The following is an 18,005-nucleotide window of genomic DNA, read 5'->3' on the forward strand; positions in this document are numbered from 1 at the left end:
TGTGCCCTGCAGAAGCAACAGAATATGCAAAGGCATAAAAAGGCAAAGAAGCAGACACAGGGCAGAGGAACTGAAAGAAGTTCAATGCGGCTGAGTTCTAGGCTGGGCAGACTTATAAAGAACCAAAGCTGGACAGGAAATAGGGATTGTGTACACAGCCTACATGCTAAATTAAGGAGTTTAAGCTTCACGGGAGGTCAATGGAAAGCCACAGAAGAGGTGTAGCAAGGCTACACTGCTCAGATAGCTGACACAGACTGAAGAAGCAAACCCATACCAAAGTCATCCAAGTAAAGCAATAGGAACGAAATGACATGGAAAAAGCCAACCACTCTTTAGAACCAGTGAACTTCTAGGTTTGGAGGGGCTTAAAGAGCCTAAGACACTAAACAGCACAACCAGTCACCAAAGCAAGGCCAACTGGGACTTATTTGGAAAGTTTGAAGCCAACATGCTCAGCAAAAGGCATGGCCGCCATCCCCCAACTCTGTTCTAGCACTGACACTGACACCAAGCACAAGCACCTGAATGAGAAACCTACTTGCAAACAACAAATATACTGGACATGCTCCGATTCCAATCTCATCTCTGCTCCCAAGTTCACCATAGATCCATGGGCATGTTTCTCGGCCTGCTTAATCAACTGTTACCATGAAACCAGAAAGGCCTCAGTGCAGCCAGTCACCAGAAGCAACCTGAGCTGGTGCTCAGGGAAAGCAGGTGGATTACTGTATACATGACCCACTCTGTCTAGTAGGTCACTGTAGGTTCTTCCAGCAGGGGAATCAGATCAATCTGGCTAGTCTCAAAGGCCTGAACTTGGGACATCTAAAAACAAATGCCTGTTTATTCAGCATTACCAAGGAGAAAGGTCTTGAACATTTGCTTCCTTGTTGCTAATAAGCCAAGCCATGCTAAGAACACTACCAGATACAGCCTGGGAAGAAGGGAGTCAGCCCCTAAATAGGTGACAGAACGGATCCAAAAGTTTGGCTTCTCACTGGGCTCTCTTTTCAGGCATCAGAAGATATGAGAGCCAGGCGGTGGTGGAGCACGCCTTTAATCCCAGCACTCGGGAGGCAGAGACAGGCGGATCTCTGGGAGTTCGAGACCAGCCTGGTCTACAGAGCTAGTTCCAGGACAGGCTCCAAAGCCACAGAGAAACCCTGTCTCGAAAAACCAAAAAAAAAAAAAAAAAAAAAAAAAAAAAGATATGAGAGAGTATAATTTACCCCACCAGTAACTGCAAAATAAACCCATTTTATTTGCTTTTTTTTTTTTTTTTTTTTTTTTTTTTTTTTTTTTTTTTTTTTTTTTTGGTTTTTCGAGACAGGGTTTCTCTGTGGTTTTGGAGCCTGTCCTGGAACTAGCTCTTGTAGACCAGGCTGGTCTCGAACTCACAGAGATCCGCCTGCCTCTGCCTCCCGAGTGCTGGGATTAAAGGCGTGCGCCACCACCGCCCGGCTTTTATTTGCTTTTTTTTTCTTTCTATATGACAGCAAAACAGAGGAAATAACACTTAACAAAGAAGTGAGACAGCCAGGAAGTACAGAGGGACAACAGACAAGTTCCTGATGGTAGCTGGGTCATGAGCTGGTTTCTAAGATGGTAGCTGGGTCATGAGCTGGTTTCTAACTTCTCAGTTTCTGCTGCTCACTGCCAAAATCACAATGCAAGCTGCAGCTACAAGAGACACTCTACCCCCACTGTGGCTCTGCACTGCAGGACCAAGCCAGGTAGAGACTAGGGGCAGCCACAGCTGTAGGTGGGCAGGAAAGGCCCCTAACTAACCATAGCCAAAGTAAGATTGGCCTTGAACTTGTGACTCTTCTGCTTCTATCTCCCAAGTGCTGGGACCATAGACATGGACTGCCACATCCAGTTTACATGGTGCTAGGGATCAAACCTAGGGCTTTGACATGCTAGGCAAACAGTCTACCAAGAAACATCCCTAAGCCCTGGAATCACTTTTATAATTGTGAAAACAACCACATTGAGGAGCCAGCTATAACCATCTCTGGTTCATCCCAGCATAGCCCTTCAGTGGCAAGAGACAGACAGGGAACGTGGCTTTCATTAGCTCCTCAGCACATACACCTAGCGTCCTGAACTTGACGGGGGCTGAGAGTGCACTGGAAGAAACAGCAGAAATGGCATCTTGGGTCCCAGCCCAAGAACAACCCAGAGCTCACTCTCAGAAGACACCGCTGTAGTGAGTCAGGCTCAGCAGAGCCCCAAAAGACTGGAGATTTTTTCCTAACTCAGTCATGCCTGGTGATATCAGAGGACAGGACTTAGAAACGAGAGCACTGGACTCTTGACCCTCCAGTTTTGAACAAGGCTAGCGGGGGACATGACACCTTCTCTGTTGTTTCCTAACGGAGCTGGGAACCCCTTCTACACAGGGAACAAATCTAGTGCACCCTTCCTACTTCTGGAAGGGAAGCATGTGAAGAATTTATTTTGGTTTTTTGAACAGAGTCTCTGAGTAGCTTTGGCTGTTCTATAACTCATTCCATAGACCAGATAGGCCTTGAACTGGCCTGCCTCTGCTTGTTATACCACCCAGGCTGGCCTTGAATAGTGATCCTCCTACCTCTGCCTCCTTTAGCAAATCCTACTGGCATGTTCCACTAAACCGGCTTATTTTGTTTTTTGAAAAAAAAATCACTATATTTCTTTACTAATTTTGGGTGTGCACTTGTGCCATGATACACATGTGGAGGTCAGAGAACAATTCACATGAGCTAGTGTTCTCCTTCCATCACGTGAGTCCCAGGGGTCAAACTTAGGTCATCAAGCTTAGTGGCAAACACCTTTACCTGCCCAACTATCCCGCCAGACCCTGATCAATTTTAAAGTGACAGGAAGTCAGGTGTGGTGTGCGCTTCTAATCCCAGCACTGAGGATGCTGCTGTGAGAGGGGCGGGAATTGATGCCCAGCCTTCTGAGTTGTCCTTCAAACTCCCCGCCAGTCTGGGCTAGATGAAACAAAGCAGACCGACAGAACACTTCTCAGCGACCTTAGACGTAACACCCCAACTCTGAAAGGATGGGCTCTTAGACTCCACCCGAATTTGGGATCACAGATCTTGTGTTTCAACCCACATCTCGGGTTCCCTATCAGAAAAGGAGAAGTTAGACTAAAGGGCTTCTCAGCTCCTTCCCAGCTCTAACCTTAGCGTAACTCTTAGCAGAATAATGTCAATAATGGCTGTGCACTATTACAAATGTATCATACCCAAATGCAAACCCAAGATGGGATATATCTTAGAAGAGCAATTAAAAAGTCAACTAAGGATGTAGGCAAGACGGCTCAGTAGGTGCAAGCAATTCACACACAAACCTGACGACCTGAATTCAATCTCTGGATTCTATGGTGGAAGGAGAGAACTGAATCCTGAAAATTTCCTCTACCTTCACACCTGTACCATTGCACACGCATGCCCAGAGACACACAAACACACATACACACATGCACTCACTGCAAAAATAATACAATACTAGCAGGATATAGTGACCCATGCCAGTAATTCCAGCCCTCAAGAGGCAGATGTAGAAGGACCAGGAATTCAAGGCCAGCCTGTGCTACAACAGTGTGTCTACATACAGTGTACCAACCAGGCAAGTGCTAATGCATCAGACAGCCTCAGGTTTAAGAAAAAAAAAAAAGACCCAGGAAGTGGTGGTGCACACCTTAGTCCCAGCGCTAGGGAGGCAGTGGCAGGCAGATCTCTATGAATTTGAAGCCAGCCTGGTCTACAGACTGAGTTCCAGGATAGCCAGGGTTACATAGAGAAACCCAGTCTTGGGGGAAAAAAAATCCCTTATAATTCAAATAAAAAGCAAACCAATTATGAAATAGGCAAAGAATTATATAGATGTTTCTTTTTGTGTAATTTTTATTTTATTTTATTTTATTTATTTTATTATTACCGTAGGCACAAATGCAGATGCATTTGGGCCAGGGCACATGCACTCATACTGAAAACAGAGAACCATTCTAGAGGGTTGGTTCTCTCCTTCTATCATGGGTTTTGGAGATCAAACTTGGGTTTTCAGACTTATACAGCAACTGCTTTTACCCCCTGAGCCATCTCACCAGTCCTATAGACATCTGTTGAAGGATTTATAAAACACTGCTGCTGAGGATGTAACTAAGTCGACAGCCCGTCTCCTAGTGTACATGAAGCATTGGGTTTGAGCTCCAGGGCAGCATAAACTGGGGAGGGCAGCACAGCCTAAAACCCCAGCACCCAGAAGACAAGACCATCATCCTTGAATACACAGTAAGCTTGAGAGTAGCCTAGGATAAAAACTGAAGAAAGGAAGGAAGGGAAAGGAAGGGAGAGGGAGCCATATACAACAGTGCATGAAAAGATGTTCAACGCACCAACAGACACACAAAATGTGTCTTGCTGTGTGCCTAGCCATCTAACTAGCTAGCTACACAGTGGGAAATTTCTCAGTCATAAAAAGAATGAAGTTCAGGTGCATGCCACAGCATACACCTTGAAATTATTTTTACACAAAACATGTCTGGGGGGCTGGAGAGATGGCTCAGAGGTTAAGAGTACTGACTGCTCTTCCAGAGGTCCTGAGTTCAATTCCCAGCAACCACATGGTGGCTCACAACCATCTGTACTGAGATCTGACGCCCTGCTCTGGCGTGCGGGCATACATCAAGGCAGAATGTTGTATACATAATAAATAAATAAATAAATATTAAAAAAACCATGTCTGACACTATAGGACTAATTTGGTAGGATTCCATTTGTATAAAATCATCTAAAATTGGTAAATTCATAAACACAAAAATGTATTCAGGGGTGGGAAGAAGAGGGTAGTGCTGAACTCTGTCTGTCTGAGAAAGAGTCTCACTTCGTGATCCTGTCTGGCCTTGAACTCAAATTTATCCACTTGTTTCTGCCTCCTGAGTACTGGGATTAAAGGTATGTGCCACTATACTAAGACTGGAAATAATTATTATTTAATGGGATAATAAAAGTCTTAGAAATAGACAGTAGCAACGGTTATCCAACATTGTGACCTTAAATAATACCACCGAATTACCCATTAAAGACAACAAACAAGGCAGGCATAGAGGCATACCCTCTAATCCAGGGCATCGCTCAGCCTAGTCAATAGAGTTACTTTGAGGACAACCAGAGCAACGTAAAAATTAAATTAGCCAGGCTTGGTGGTGCACCTTAGTCCCAGCACCTGGGATGAACAGGCAGGCGGATCTCTGAGTTTGAGGCCCTCCCAGGCTACAGAGCAAGCTCTAGGGTAGCTAGGGGAAAAGCAAAGGAAAAGAAAAAGGAAAGGGAGAAAAAAAGAAGAAAAGAAGTAAGCAAGCTAAAAAAAAAGTAGAAAAACAGCACATTTTATGTTGAAGATCGTCAGCAGTCACACCCTTTCAGCTAAACCAGATGGGAGGAGCCTCACCTGGCCTTTCCAGATAAGACAAGTGAGGGCCCTAGTTCAGCTCTGTGGAAAGCTTCGGAGTGGCCTATACTCTGGCATTGTGTCGGGGCCAGAAGAGGAAGCCCCTCTCTGCTCGTACAAAACAAATGAGAATAGTGAAAAACACAGGCCCGAATCTTCTCACTGTCTCTCAATTTCTTCTCGGAGAAAAGGTAGAGTTTTTTGTTTGTTTTTGGTTTTGAGACAGTTTTGGTTTCTCTGTGTAGCCCTGGCTGTCCTAAAAAACTTTGTCTGTAGACTAAGCTGACCTTGAACTCCAAAGCGGCGATTAAAGGCGTGGGTCAAACCACGTAGTAGAAGGTGGATCTTATGGGCACTTTAAATAATGGTGGTGCACATTTTAATACCAGCACTCGGGAAGCAGGCGGATCTCTGTGAATTAAAGGCCAGTTTGGTCTACAGAGCTAATTCCAGGACAGCTAGGGCTGTTACACAGAGACACCCTGTTTCAAAAAACCAAAAAAACAAATAACAATAATTACCTATAAGGTAAAGGAACCAATATATTTTGCTATAGGACTTCAAGGCTTTAGACTTAAAAGTTCTATTAATAGGATAGCTCTGGTAGGAAGTGATGCAAAGGAAGAAAAAAAAGGCCTGAGCCTTGGTACCAAGACGGCTCTTGGGAGCCGTGGGAAATGAGTCTATCTTCTCTAATTCAAAAAAAAAAAAAAAAGGGGCCTGGCTTCAAGCATCATGCCTTTGCATACAGTACTGGGGAGGCAGAGGCAGGTAGATCTCTGAATTCAAGGCCAGCCTGATCTACAGAGTGAGTTCCAGGACAGCCAGGGCTACACAGAGAAACTATGTCTTGAAAAATAAAAAACAAAGGTTCAGCTCTCCAAAGAGCTCTGGGGAATCACCTGACAGTTTCATCTTGATCAGCCACGGCTCATCAGACTGGCAATCTTCTTCCTATTAGAGCTTGTCCCAGATAAAAGAAATCAAGGGCTTCAATAACAGAGAAGACTCTAGGGCAGGGCTATAAAACACGAACTAGGTCTGAAATGAGAGCTAATATTTGACACCGGGGATTTCATTTCATAGTCTGATGAGCCCACTCAAAACCACAGACCATCATGGCACCAACTACTATGTGCATTTTGTTCCTCCAGCAACCATAGCCCACTGCCAGGAAGCCATGCAGCTCACTTAGAGGAGGGCATGACAGGCCCCAGCACTATTGGGGGGTGTAATCCAGAACACAAAAAGGCCTCAGTCAAGATGTCCCGTAGAGAAAAAGGTGGCTTAGGGTATAGATGACTCTAGGTTGCTCATACATGGGCTCTTCTTCTTTTGCTTTTTTTTTTGTTTGTTTGTTTGTTTTTTTAAAAAGATTTATTTAATTTTTTTATTTTTTTAATATTTATTTATTATGTACACAATAGTCTGTGTGTATGCCTGCTGGCCAGAAGGGGGCACCAGACCTCATTACAGATGGTTGTGAGCCACCATGTGGTTGCTGGGAATTGAACTCAGGACCTTTGGAAGAGCAGGCAATGCTCTTAACCTCTGAGCCATCTCTCCAGCCCCAAGATTTATTTATTTATTATGTATACAGTATTCTATCTGCATGTATGACTGCGTGACAGAAGAGGGCATCAGATCCCATTATAGATGGTTGTAAGCCACCATGTGGGTACTGGGAATTTAACTCAGGACCCATGGAAGAACAGCCAGTGCTCTTAACCTCTGACCCATTTATCCAGCCCCTGGACTCCTTCTCTAAATGGTCAACAGTCTTGAAAACAAGTCTTGCCAGGGGGTAGTGGCACACACCTTTATCCCAGGAACTTTAACTCAGGAAGCAGGTGGATCTCTGAGCTCAAGGAAAGCCTGGTCTACAGGGCAAGTTCCGGGCACAGCCAGGGCTGTTAGAAAAACCCTGTTTCAAAAATAAAACAAGAGGGTTGGAGAGATGCTCAGCAGTTAAGAGCACTGACTGTTCTTCCAGAGGACCCCGGTTCAATTCCCAGCACCTACATGGCAGCTCACAACTGTCTGAAGATCCAGTTCTAGGGAAGCTGATACATTCACACCAATGCACATAAAAATAAAGTTAAATAAACTATAAGAAAAATGGGAGGCGGTGGCGGGAAAGAGACAGAAATCTTTAATAAATAAATAAATTAAAAAAATAAATAAATAAACTATACGAAAAAAATGAATATAACCACTGATAAGCAGTCAGCACCACAGACCTAATGACACCAGACACTGTATAAAAAGGGTACATGCCAACTACGGACTGACTCTCAACTTGTAAGTGAGATTTGACTTTGTTAGTAGAATGCAAACAAGCTGCCCCTCTGCTCTTCTTGGTACAGCTCTACCTTGGCACTGTCCTGGAAGAGAGAAAACCTGAGCCCTCGGACCATCTAGACACAGCTACCCTTTCTCTGCTGTCCGCTTCTCACCTCCAATCACCTCTGCCCCGAGGCTGGTGGATTTCATCTCACGTTCAAAATGTGATCAAAAATTCAACTCCCTAGTATACTTTAATTAAATAAAATCCTGGGGGGGCTGGAGAGATGGCTCAGTGGTTAAGAGCATTGCCTGCTCTTCCAAAGGTTCTGAGTTCAATTCCCAGCAACCACATGGTGGCTCACAACCATCTGTAATGAGGTCTGGTGCCCTCTTCTGGCCTTCAGGCATACACACAGACAGAGTATTGTATACATAATTATACATAATAAATAAATAAATATTTAAAAAAATAAAATAAAATAAAATCCTGGGGCTCTGTCTGGACCAGAATGGATGCTGTTATCCATGTATGCCCCGGAAGCTGAGGGTCTAGGGGTGTATTTGAGCCCTGACATTTGTCATTCCTGACTGTCCTGGTCAGGGTTACTACTGCTGATGAAACATCAGGACCAAAGCAACTGAGATCAGCTCTCTTTCCTCTCAGATGCGCATCTTCTTTCCAACTTGCCCCCTGACCACACACAGACCTCCTCAGGACCCCCCTCTTTTCCAGTGTTCCGCTAAACTCATGCTCTCTACTCAGCCTGACAAACCGTGGCTTCCCCTCTAACTGGGATTTCCCCTTTTGTACCAACCCATCTACAGAAATAAACCAAGCATTCCAGAGACCAAAGAAGCAATGGGGATGTGAGGAGGAGATTTCTCCTAGGAATTTCCCTAGAGGCTGACCCTTGACCAAGTAAGATTTAACTTATAAAGAACCCATGGGGCCAGAGTATGGTGCTGTAGATGGATCTCTATGAGTTTGAGGTCAGCCTGGTCTACATAGCTTGGTCTGGGCCAGCCAAGGCCACATAGCCCAGACCTTGTCTCCAAAAACACAAAAGAGAAAACAAACAAACAAAAAACCAACCACTACCACCATCACCCATGGGGCAGTGATATGGTTCAGTTTGTAAAGGAGCTTGCTGAAAAGTCTGATGAGCTGAGTTCCATCCCCAGGACTCACATGGTGCACGAGAACCTATTCTTTTAAGTTGTCCTCTGACTTCGACACATGTGGTGTAATGCGCGCACACACACACAAACATGAAAATAAAATAAATAGTAACCTAAAAAATTCAAGTGCTGCCAGGCAGTAGTGGAGCACGCCTTTAATCCCAGCACTTGGGAGCAGAGGCAGGCAGATCTCTGTGAGTTCAAGGCCAGCCTGGTCTACAGAGCTAGTTCAAGGACAGCGAGGGCTACACAAAGAAACCCTGTCTTGAAAAAAATAAAAACAAAAAGTGCCATGCTCCCTATGCTGAGTTCATAGCTGGATGAAGATGGCAACTGGAAATGAGCAGGGAGTCCCCTCCAGGAAAGTGGTTTCAGCTTTCTCAACCCATGCCAGAGCTACACTTCAAGATACCCAAACTAGTTTCTACCCACAATATAAGTAAGTCATGTATCACCCCAGGAGGCTCCATAGCCCACATATTTCCATATCACAGGAAACAGCACCTTGTTTAGAACTCGAGGAAAGATGCAGCCTAAAGCTCAGCAGTCACTTGTAGTCCTCCCCACCACCACCCCGCTTTGGGGTGCTCAGGGACAACAGGACTCCACTACCGCTGGCGCCTACTCCTCGGGACATACGGGCAGGCATTAGCCAGTCCACAGACAACCACGGAGCTTCAACAGCCCTGAACCATGCACAGAGACCCAAATGAGAGGTCCAGCTGCAGGCTGTCTCTAGACTTGGGTGACCCTAACTCATGAGACAGAAATGCCTGGATGACTTTGAAAGAGGAGCTGGCAAAATCAACCACCAATTACAGTATAAGCAGAGATTCATTCTCGCTTTGAAAGGACCACTCGAGAAGAAAATCACATTCCAGGTGAAGGACCTAAACCACTGGCCCACACGGACAGAACTCTGAGCAGAGGCCTGGTAGACCAGATGGCGGTGTCTTCTGCCCTAGCCAGAGTCTGTACACACAACTGCCCTCAAAACAAAGTCCAAAATCTTTGGCCACAATACACAAGGGATTTTTCCATCTGGCCCTTACTTACTCAGTCCTTCAGTCCTGGCCCCAAATATTGTTTCTCCCCAAACAAGCATGGACTCTCTGTATAGTCCCAGGCTAGCCTTGAAGCCAATCTTCCTGCCTCTGCCACATGAGTGTTAGGATTACAAGCATAAGTCACCATCCCTAGGCCAGCCTACACATCTGTGTGTCTTCTGCTCGAAGCATCTGCTTCTCACTTTGTTCCCCTTGAGCATTCCAGCTGCTCTTCCCACTGTTCGTCACCATCTCTTCTATGAAGCATCCCCTAAACGCAGGGGGGTAGAAGGAAACGAAACCTCGGGGCCAATCAGCTAGGGCACATACCATGGGCTAACAATTTCTCTGCCCCTGTGAGGTCACACACAGGGGTGTATCCCTCTTTTCTCCAGAAAGGCCTTGTGTCTGTGTTCCTGGAGCCCATACCTAGGACAATGAGTGTTCATCCTGGTGTGTGGCGTGAATGAGTGAGTGTTCTGCTACATGATCGAGCAAGCAAGAGTTGGTTGACTGTAACCTATTTGGGACCCTCGCTAAGGAGAACCCCATCTCTCCCTACACTACCTAGTTCTCTAGGCTAAGTCTGCTCTTCTTGGGTAGAGTCACCCATCACATGTCAGGAGGCCTCTGCCACCAGGATGATGTTACAGTCTATTTTGAGGGTCACACTGAAGCATCTGTCAGCCAGGACAGCCACACCCTCCATGTGTCATCACTAAAAGCTGGGGACACCCACAGGTCCATAAAGTGACTACTTAACTTTCTGGAAAGGCCAACCCACGTGCCCCTTATCTCCTAGGGGCAGCCCTGGCAGGGCTTGAGACATCTCCTCACCCTATCAGACCTGCTCCCACGGTTCACAACTCTGATGACTTGACAAAATCCAGCCAAAGCCAACCAATCTATGCCAAGCTCTTAGCTCCTTCTACAGAGTCCTCCTCCTAAAGGGGAAGAGGCCAAAAAGCCCCGCACCCTGGCATGGAGCTAATTACCCACAAGACTCATGGATCCATAGTGCCTCCTGGGAACTCTTACTCATCCCTCGCTGCAGTGCCCAAGCTCTGCCTCCTCTTACGAAGGGCTCTTCTCAGGTCTACTCTCCACTGAGTAGGCCACAGGCTCCCTGTGGACAAGGCTGATCTATTGCTGGCTTTGCTTCTGCTCTCTTATATTTGGCACATCGGGATGAAAAAAAGAAAAAGAAAAGAAAGAAAAACTCTATAAGCCCCTTGAAATAAGCCTTTCTGCCAGGCGGTGGTGGAGCACGCCTTTAATCCCAGCACTCGGGAGGCAGAGGCAGGTGGATCTCTGTGAGTTCGAGGCCAGCCTGGTCTACAAGAGCTAGTGCCAGGCCGGGCGATGGTGGCGCACGCCTTTAATCCCAGCACTCGGGAGGCAGAGGCAGGCGGATCTCTGTGAGTTCGAGACCAGCCTGGTCTAGAGAGCTAGTTCCAGGACAGGCTCCAAAGCCACAGAGAAACCCTGTCTCGAAAAACCAAAAAAAAAAAAAAAAAAAAAGAGCTAGTGCCAGGACAGGCTCCAAAGCTACAGAGAAACCCTGTCTCGGAAAAACTAAAAAAAAAAAAAAAGAAATAAGCCTTTCTGTGGCACTTAGGAGACACTTGTTTGTACAAAGCAAAACTGTCTCAAAAGAATCCCCACCTAGTCAGGCGGTGTTATGCACACCTTTAACCCCAGTACTTGGGAGCCAGAGGCAGGCAGATCTTTGTCCCAGCCTGGTCTACAAGAGCTAGTTCCAGGAGAGCTAGGGCTGTTACACAGAGAAACCCTGTCTCAAAAAACCAAAACCAAACAAACAAACAAACCACCACCTAAAGCAAAGAAACAAAACCTTCTGTGAGGGGCTAGAGAAAGCCCTCAGTCAACAAGAGCATCAGTGCTCTCTCTTCCAGAGGACCTGACCTGAGTTCCATTCCCAGCACCATGTCAGGCAGGTCACAGCTACCTGTGATTCCAGGTCCAGGGGATCTGTCATCATATTCTGCTCACATGCACATACCCAACCACACACACACACACACATGCATGTAACTAAAAGTAAAAACATAAAATCATTTAAATCAACCATGACAACAAAAAATGGACTCATAAATACCTTAGGAACACACAACTCTACAGACAAACAAGATTACAGAGTCAAGGCTAGCACCCAGCATGCCCTGCTTCTCTAGCCTCAGTGTGTTCACGCCAGGCCTGTCCCTGGACACTGTGGCCCTGCAGACCCAGCAGGCTGTTCCTGCACACTAGCCCAGAGAAGGAGTGCAATAGCAGACCCAGCAGGCTGTTCCTGCACACTAGCCCAGAGAGGAGTGCAATAGCAGACCCAGCAGGCTGTTCCTGCACACTAGCCCAGAGAAGGAGTGCAATAGCAGACCCAGCAGGCTGTCCCTGCACACTAGCCCAGAGAAGGAGTGCAATAGCAGACCCAGCAGGCTGTTCCTGCACACTAGCCCAGAGAAGGAGTGCAATAGCAGACCCAGCAGGCTGTTCCTGCACACTAGCCCAGAGAGGAGTGCAATAGCAGACCCAGCAGGCTGTTCCTGCACACTAGCCCAGAGAGGAGTGCAATAGCAGACCCAGCAGGCTGTTCCTGCACACTAGCCCAGAGAAGGAGTGCAATAGCAGACCCAGCAGGCTGTTCCTGCACACTAGCCCAGAGAGGAGTGCAATAGCAGACCCAGCAGGCTGTTCCTGCACACTAGCCCAGAGAAGGAGTGCAATAGCAGACCCAGCAGGCTGTTCCTGCACACTAGCCCAGAGAGGAGTGCAATAGCAGACCCAGCAGGCTGTTCCTGCACACTAGCCCAGAGAAGGAATGCAATAGCAGACCCAGCAGGCTGTTCCTGCACACTAGCCCAGAGAGGAGTGCAATAGCAGACCCAGCAGGCTGTTCCTGCACACTAGCCCAGAGAAGGAATGCAATAGCAGACCCAGCAGGCTGTTCCTGCACACTAGCCCAGAGAAGGAGTGCAATAGCAGACCCAGCAGGCTGTTCCTGCACACTAGCCCAGAGAAGGAGTGCAATAGCAGACCCAGCAGGCTGTTCCTGCACACTAGCCCAGAGAAGGAATGCAATAGCAGACCCAGCAGGCTGTTCCTGCACACTAGCCCAGAGAAGGAGTGCAATAGCAGACCCAGCAGGCTGTTCCTGCACACTAGCCCAGAGAAGGAGTGCAATAGCAGACCCAGCAGGCTGTTCCTGCACACTAGCCCAGAGAGGAGTGCAATAGCAGACCCAGCAGGCTGTTCCTGCACACTAGCCCAGAGAGGAGTGCAATAGCAGACCCAGCAGGCTGTTCCTGCACACTAGCCCAGAGAAGGAGTGCAATAGCAGACCCAGCAGGCTGTTCCTGCACACTAGCCCAGAGAGGAGTGCAATAGCAGACCCAGCAGGCTGTTCCTGCACACTAGCCCAGAGAAGGAGTGCAATAGCAGACCCAGCAGGCTGTTCCTGCACACTAGCCCAGAGAGGAGTGCAATAGCAGACCCAGCAGGCTGTTCCTGCACACTAGCCCAGAGAAGGAATGCAATAGCAGACCCAGCAGGCTGTTCCTGCACACTAGCCCAGAGAGGAGTGCAATAGCAGACCCAGCAGGCTGTTCCTGCACACTAGCCCAGAGAAGGAATGCAATAGCAGACCCAGCAGGCTGTTCCTGCACACTAGCCCAGAGAAGGAGTGCAATAGCAGACCCAGCAGGCTGTTCCTGCACACTAGCCCAGAGAAGGAATGCAATAGCAGACCCAGCAGGCTGTTCCTGCACACTAGCCCAGAGAAGGAGTGCAATAGCAGACCCAGCAGGCTGTTCCTGCACACTAGCCCAGAGAAGGAGTGCAATAGCAGTCTTGCTGCGAAGTCAGCAACAGTCAGGCACGGACATCTGACAGGTTAGGCTATTCTATTGCACGGCGCAAGCCCTGCAGCCAGGGCAGGCCACCAAACAGCTCAAGGACTCACCCACAAAACAAGTTTATCACCATTTACCCCAGCCATTTTCTAGAGATGCTATGAGGCTCAAATGAGACAACAGAGGCTACAAAGCCAATAGCTACAGCTAATGCTGAGGGTTAGAAATCTATCTCCAACGCTGATGGGGAGGAGTTGATGTCCGTCTGTCCTCCAGACCTGGGTCAGAAATCTATCTCCAACACTGATGGGGAAGAGTCAGGGTCTGCCTGTCCTACAACTTCTGTTGGCTTCCTCAAAAAACAAATCTGAACTATACTGCGTGGCTCATACCAACAACTGACATCTCAGCCACAAAAAGCCTTCAAGGATTCCAGAAAGTAGCTGTGGGAAGCCAGTCACATACTCTCTCACCAGCTTACTACTTTAGCTGTCTGTCAACTGAAGCAAGCCGCTACAGACACACTTGACCTTTATATGATTGAAGCTTCCAGACTAATTCAACAACTGTATTCGCCATATGCAAAAATACTGAGACTAGGGCACAAGATCGTCACTCCATTGGCAGAGGGCTTCCTAGTGTGTATGAATCCCTGGGTTCAATTCCCAGCGCTAGATAAACCAAGTGGGGTTGCATAGATCTGTAATCCTAGCACTGGCCACTTAAGAAGTTATAAGCCAGGCTGGAATATACGAAACTTTGTTATTTAAAGAGGGAAAAGAAAAAAATGCTGGGGAAAGAAGCAGAGAAAGATACTCCTCATTTCACTGAAACAAGGTCTCATTATGCAGCCCTGGTTGGTCCTGGACTTGCCATATAAACCAGTCTGGCTTTAAACTCAGAGAGATCCACCTGCCTCAGCCTCCAGAGTCCCGTGACTAGCACGTGCACCACCACACCTAGCTTTCACTGTTTTTAGACTTGTAGATAACACCACAGTCGTGCGGTCGCACACAGAGCTTTCTTCTCAAGAGCCACTGAAATTTAAAAGGCCAGTTAAAGGAATCCAGATCTCTAAGTTTAAACACTCCTCTTCTGAAAAGCTGCTCTTGTTTCTCACTAGCTCAGCCCTTATCTATGAAAAATGGCTACAGAGAAGACACATTTTTTTCCTCCCTATGAGTTTAAGAAATATGCCCCTGTCTCCTTGGTAATGTCGAGTCCAATACCAGCATCTCAGTCAACACTGTAACTGTATTTGAGGTGTTTGTTTTAAGAGGTTATTCTCATTGATACTGGTTTAAACACATTAGATATGTTCTACCAGATGGTGGAAAAAAATATTAAAAAGTTTTTAAGTCTTCCAAAATGTAAGTTTCCCATCTGCAAACGAAGCAGATGGAAATGAAAGCTAAAGATGCAACAGCTTCCCAGGACGAAAATTCTAAATTCACTGAACGTTAAGGCTAAAGGCAGTTTAGATGCTTATTGACTTCCCAGGACGACAATGAAGAGACAAGCCCCAGGATGTGCCCACGCTCAGAGTCCTCCTTGGCTGGGAAGCCACAGAGTCACTGAGAAAGCAGGGAGGTTCTGATCCCAACAGTCCTTCCCCAGACTCAGCTTCATTTTTGCTTTTTGTTTTGAGACAGGGTCTGGCTGGCCTGCAACTCTCTCTGTAGACCAGGCTGGCCTCGAACTCACAGAGCTATGCCTACTTCTTCCTCCTGAGTGCTGGGTTGAAGGGCCTGCATCATCACACTCAGTTCAGTCTCAGTTCCTAAACCTGGCATTTTGCACACAACACAAGGGATATAGTTAGGAGAAAAAATTATCCCAAATGTTCAAAAACACACACTCAGGTCCATACGAATGTCATTGGCAGGATTTGCAAATTTCCCATAACAAACCTAAGGTCTGATTTAAAAAGCCTGTCCCAAGATAGTTATAGTCACATTATCTCATAGCTTGAACACCTGTTTTATTACAATTACTAGTGGGAAAAGGAGACCAGGAGAATAAGGAAGACGGAAGGACGATCAGCTGGGCAGTGGTGGCACACGCCTTTAATCCCCCACATTCAGGCAGAGGCAGGTGGTTCTCTGTAGGTTCAAGGCCAGCCTGTTCTGCAGAGCAAGTTCCAGGACAGGCTTCAAAGCTACACAGAGAAACCCTGTCTTGAAAAACCAAGAAGAAAAGATGTTCCCTCTGATGCCTTGTGTCTGCTTAAGTCACCCTAAAATAGGGAGTCTCCCTAATACTGACTTTAATAAGACCTTCCTAAAGCTGGTCCAACTGGTGTTCAAGTCCCTGGACTGAAAAACAAGTTTATGAGCAGCAAGGTCACCTGACTCTGACCGTGCGTACACTGTTTATCCAGATGACAGTGGCCACCACAGCTTTGATGAATGCTACACAGACTCTATTATTCCTTTGAAGTTTACTGAGGCCTCTACATGACTAAATGCCATAAAAAAAGAACCTCAACCTCAAAAGGAGGGAAGTCACAAACACCACATGCTAGCAGGGGAAACCCCATTTGGCCTCTGAATTGTTAATGTATACTTGTTACTTATATCCCTGATCTGTTACTATCTAGTTACAATACTAAAAAAAAAAAAAGAAATGTCCTCTGCTCAACCTATCAAGGCCCACTGTTTAGACCAACCAGACCACGTTCACACTTAGGGGAGAGGTAGCCCAGATCCAAGTGGGTCAGCAGGCCAACCTCAGTCACTAATATCAGTCAGAAACTTCAAACTCTGACAAGAGGAAACACCAGTTCTGTGTTGGGGTGGGGGTGGGGGGGAAGGAGAGTAAAGAGGGCCTTACCCATCTCTTCCTTTGCTGACAATCTTCACTTCGAAATAGTAAATACCACAGGCGGCAGGGATGGGGTGAGTGGCGCGCACGGAGGCTGCATCTTTGTGATTTTTGCCATGACCTGATGTAAAAAGGCAAAGAAGGAATGTCAACACTAGAAAAATGCAAAAATAAGCCTCCTTTATCTCTGTGCCATGGTAACTTCAGCCCTCCTTTGCCAGGGAAGCTCTTGTACTGTCCAAGAAATTGAGTAAACACAAAAGCCTCCCACCTTTAGGTCAACTCCTCCCCAGACCAACCAAGTGTCCTGACCATGATACTGTCCTCCATAACAAAACAAGGGTACACACAGGCAACTGAGGTACATGTGAGACTCTGAACACTGCTGTCTCTCTTTCTAGAATCCAAATGGCCCAGCCTGGAACCCGGGGAAGGAAGTGGCAGAAATGGAAGTCACCACTACCAACAACTTACACACAACCCCCAGGTCAGTCTGGGAAGACTATCAGGCAGGCAGCCCATGCACCGCCTGTGAGAATGTTACCACCTCTTTTTGCAAACATTACTGAAACTAAGCCATGGTAAAGGGCCTAGCTGAGGTTGGAGCCAGTTCAGGACAGGAAGGGAGGCCCTAAAGTGGAAGGTCTTGTCCAACACTGGTTTAGGACATTTAACTGTAGTCGGCTGTTTCAGGACAGAGGAAAGGAAGCAGGTAAACCATGGCCTGGCCAATCCCTCTACTCTGGACGTTCCGCTGGGCAAAGGCCCAACTCAGAAAACCCAAGCAAAGAAAGGGACATGATGGTGACAGCCTCCTTGCAACAATCTGGATTGTCTCCCAGCGACCAGACCCGCTGATACCTTTGTAGTGGACACGGAGGTTTCCCTGGGAGAGGCCGATGTAGTTGTACTTGTCCTTGGGGCTCCAGGATCGCGGCAGTGGCGTTTCGTGCTGATTGACAGCAGGGTACAAGCGCTGCAGGCGCCGGCTCAGTTCCTGCTCCCCGGGTGACGGTAGCCCGCCCCCTGTGTCCCCACCGGAGGAGTCCCCAGTCTGCGGGTTCCCAGCTCCCGGGTCTGCCGTCGCCGCCGCCATCTTGGAGGGAGCTGCTATTGTGTCACTGGGGGCGGGGAGGAGTGCAACAAGAACTGCCTTACTCAGCCAATGGCCTATGAGTATCCCAGGGCAGTAGGGAAACTGAGTCCGAATCCGTGAACCCTTCTTTGGACACAACTATGTTTCGCAAGATATTAGACTACATATCCCACAATACAGAGCGCTCTAGAAGCAGGCCAACGCGAGTTCCTGGAGAACTTCGGGAGATGTAGTACAAATCTGCTCACCTACAAACCC

General features: G+C 47.3%; 1 protein-coding gene across 1 annotated transcript in view; it reads right to left on the minus strand.

Annotated features, from left to right (window-relative positions):
• Ranbp10 (RAN binding protein 10) overlaps positions 1–17,762 on the minus strand; it is a 62,456-nt gene extending 44,694 nt beyond the window's left edge. Inside the window, exons 1-2 of the mRNA XM_041650275.1 lie at positions 17,513–17,762; positions 16,661–16,772 (exon numbers count right to left, since the gene is read on the minus strand). Coding sequence (XP_041506209.1) covers positions 16,661–16,772; positions 17,513–17,747 — 347 coding nt within the window. The 5' untranslated portion in view covers positions 17,748–17,762. The remainder of the gene's footprint in view (positions 1–16,660; positions 16,773–17,512) is intronic.
• Between the last annotated feature and the right edge of the window lie 243 nt (positions 17,763–18,005).

This window comes from Microtus oregoni, unplaced genomic scaffold, assembly GCF_018167655.1.
Source record: "Microtus oregoni isolate MIOR12 unplaced genomic scaffold, Mior012 000004F_ref0000308, whole genome shotgun sequence".
In the NCBI taxonomy this organism is placed as follows: Eukaryota; Metazoa; Chordata; class Mammalia; order Rodentia; family Cricetidae; genus Microtus; species Microtus oregoni.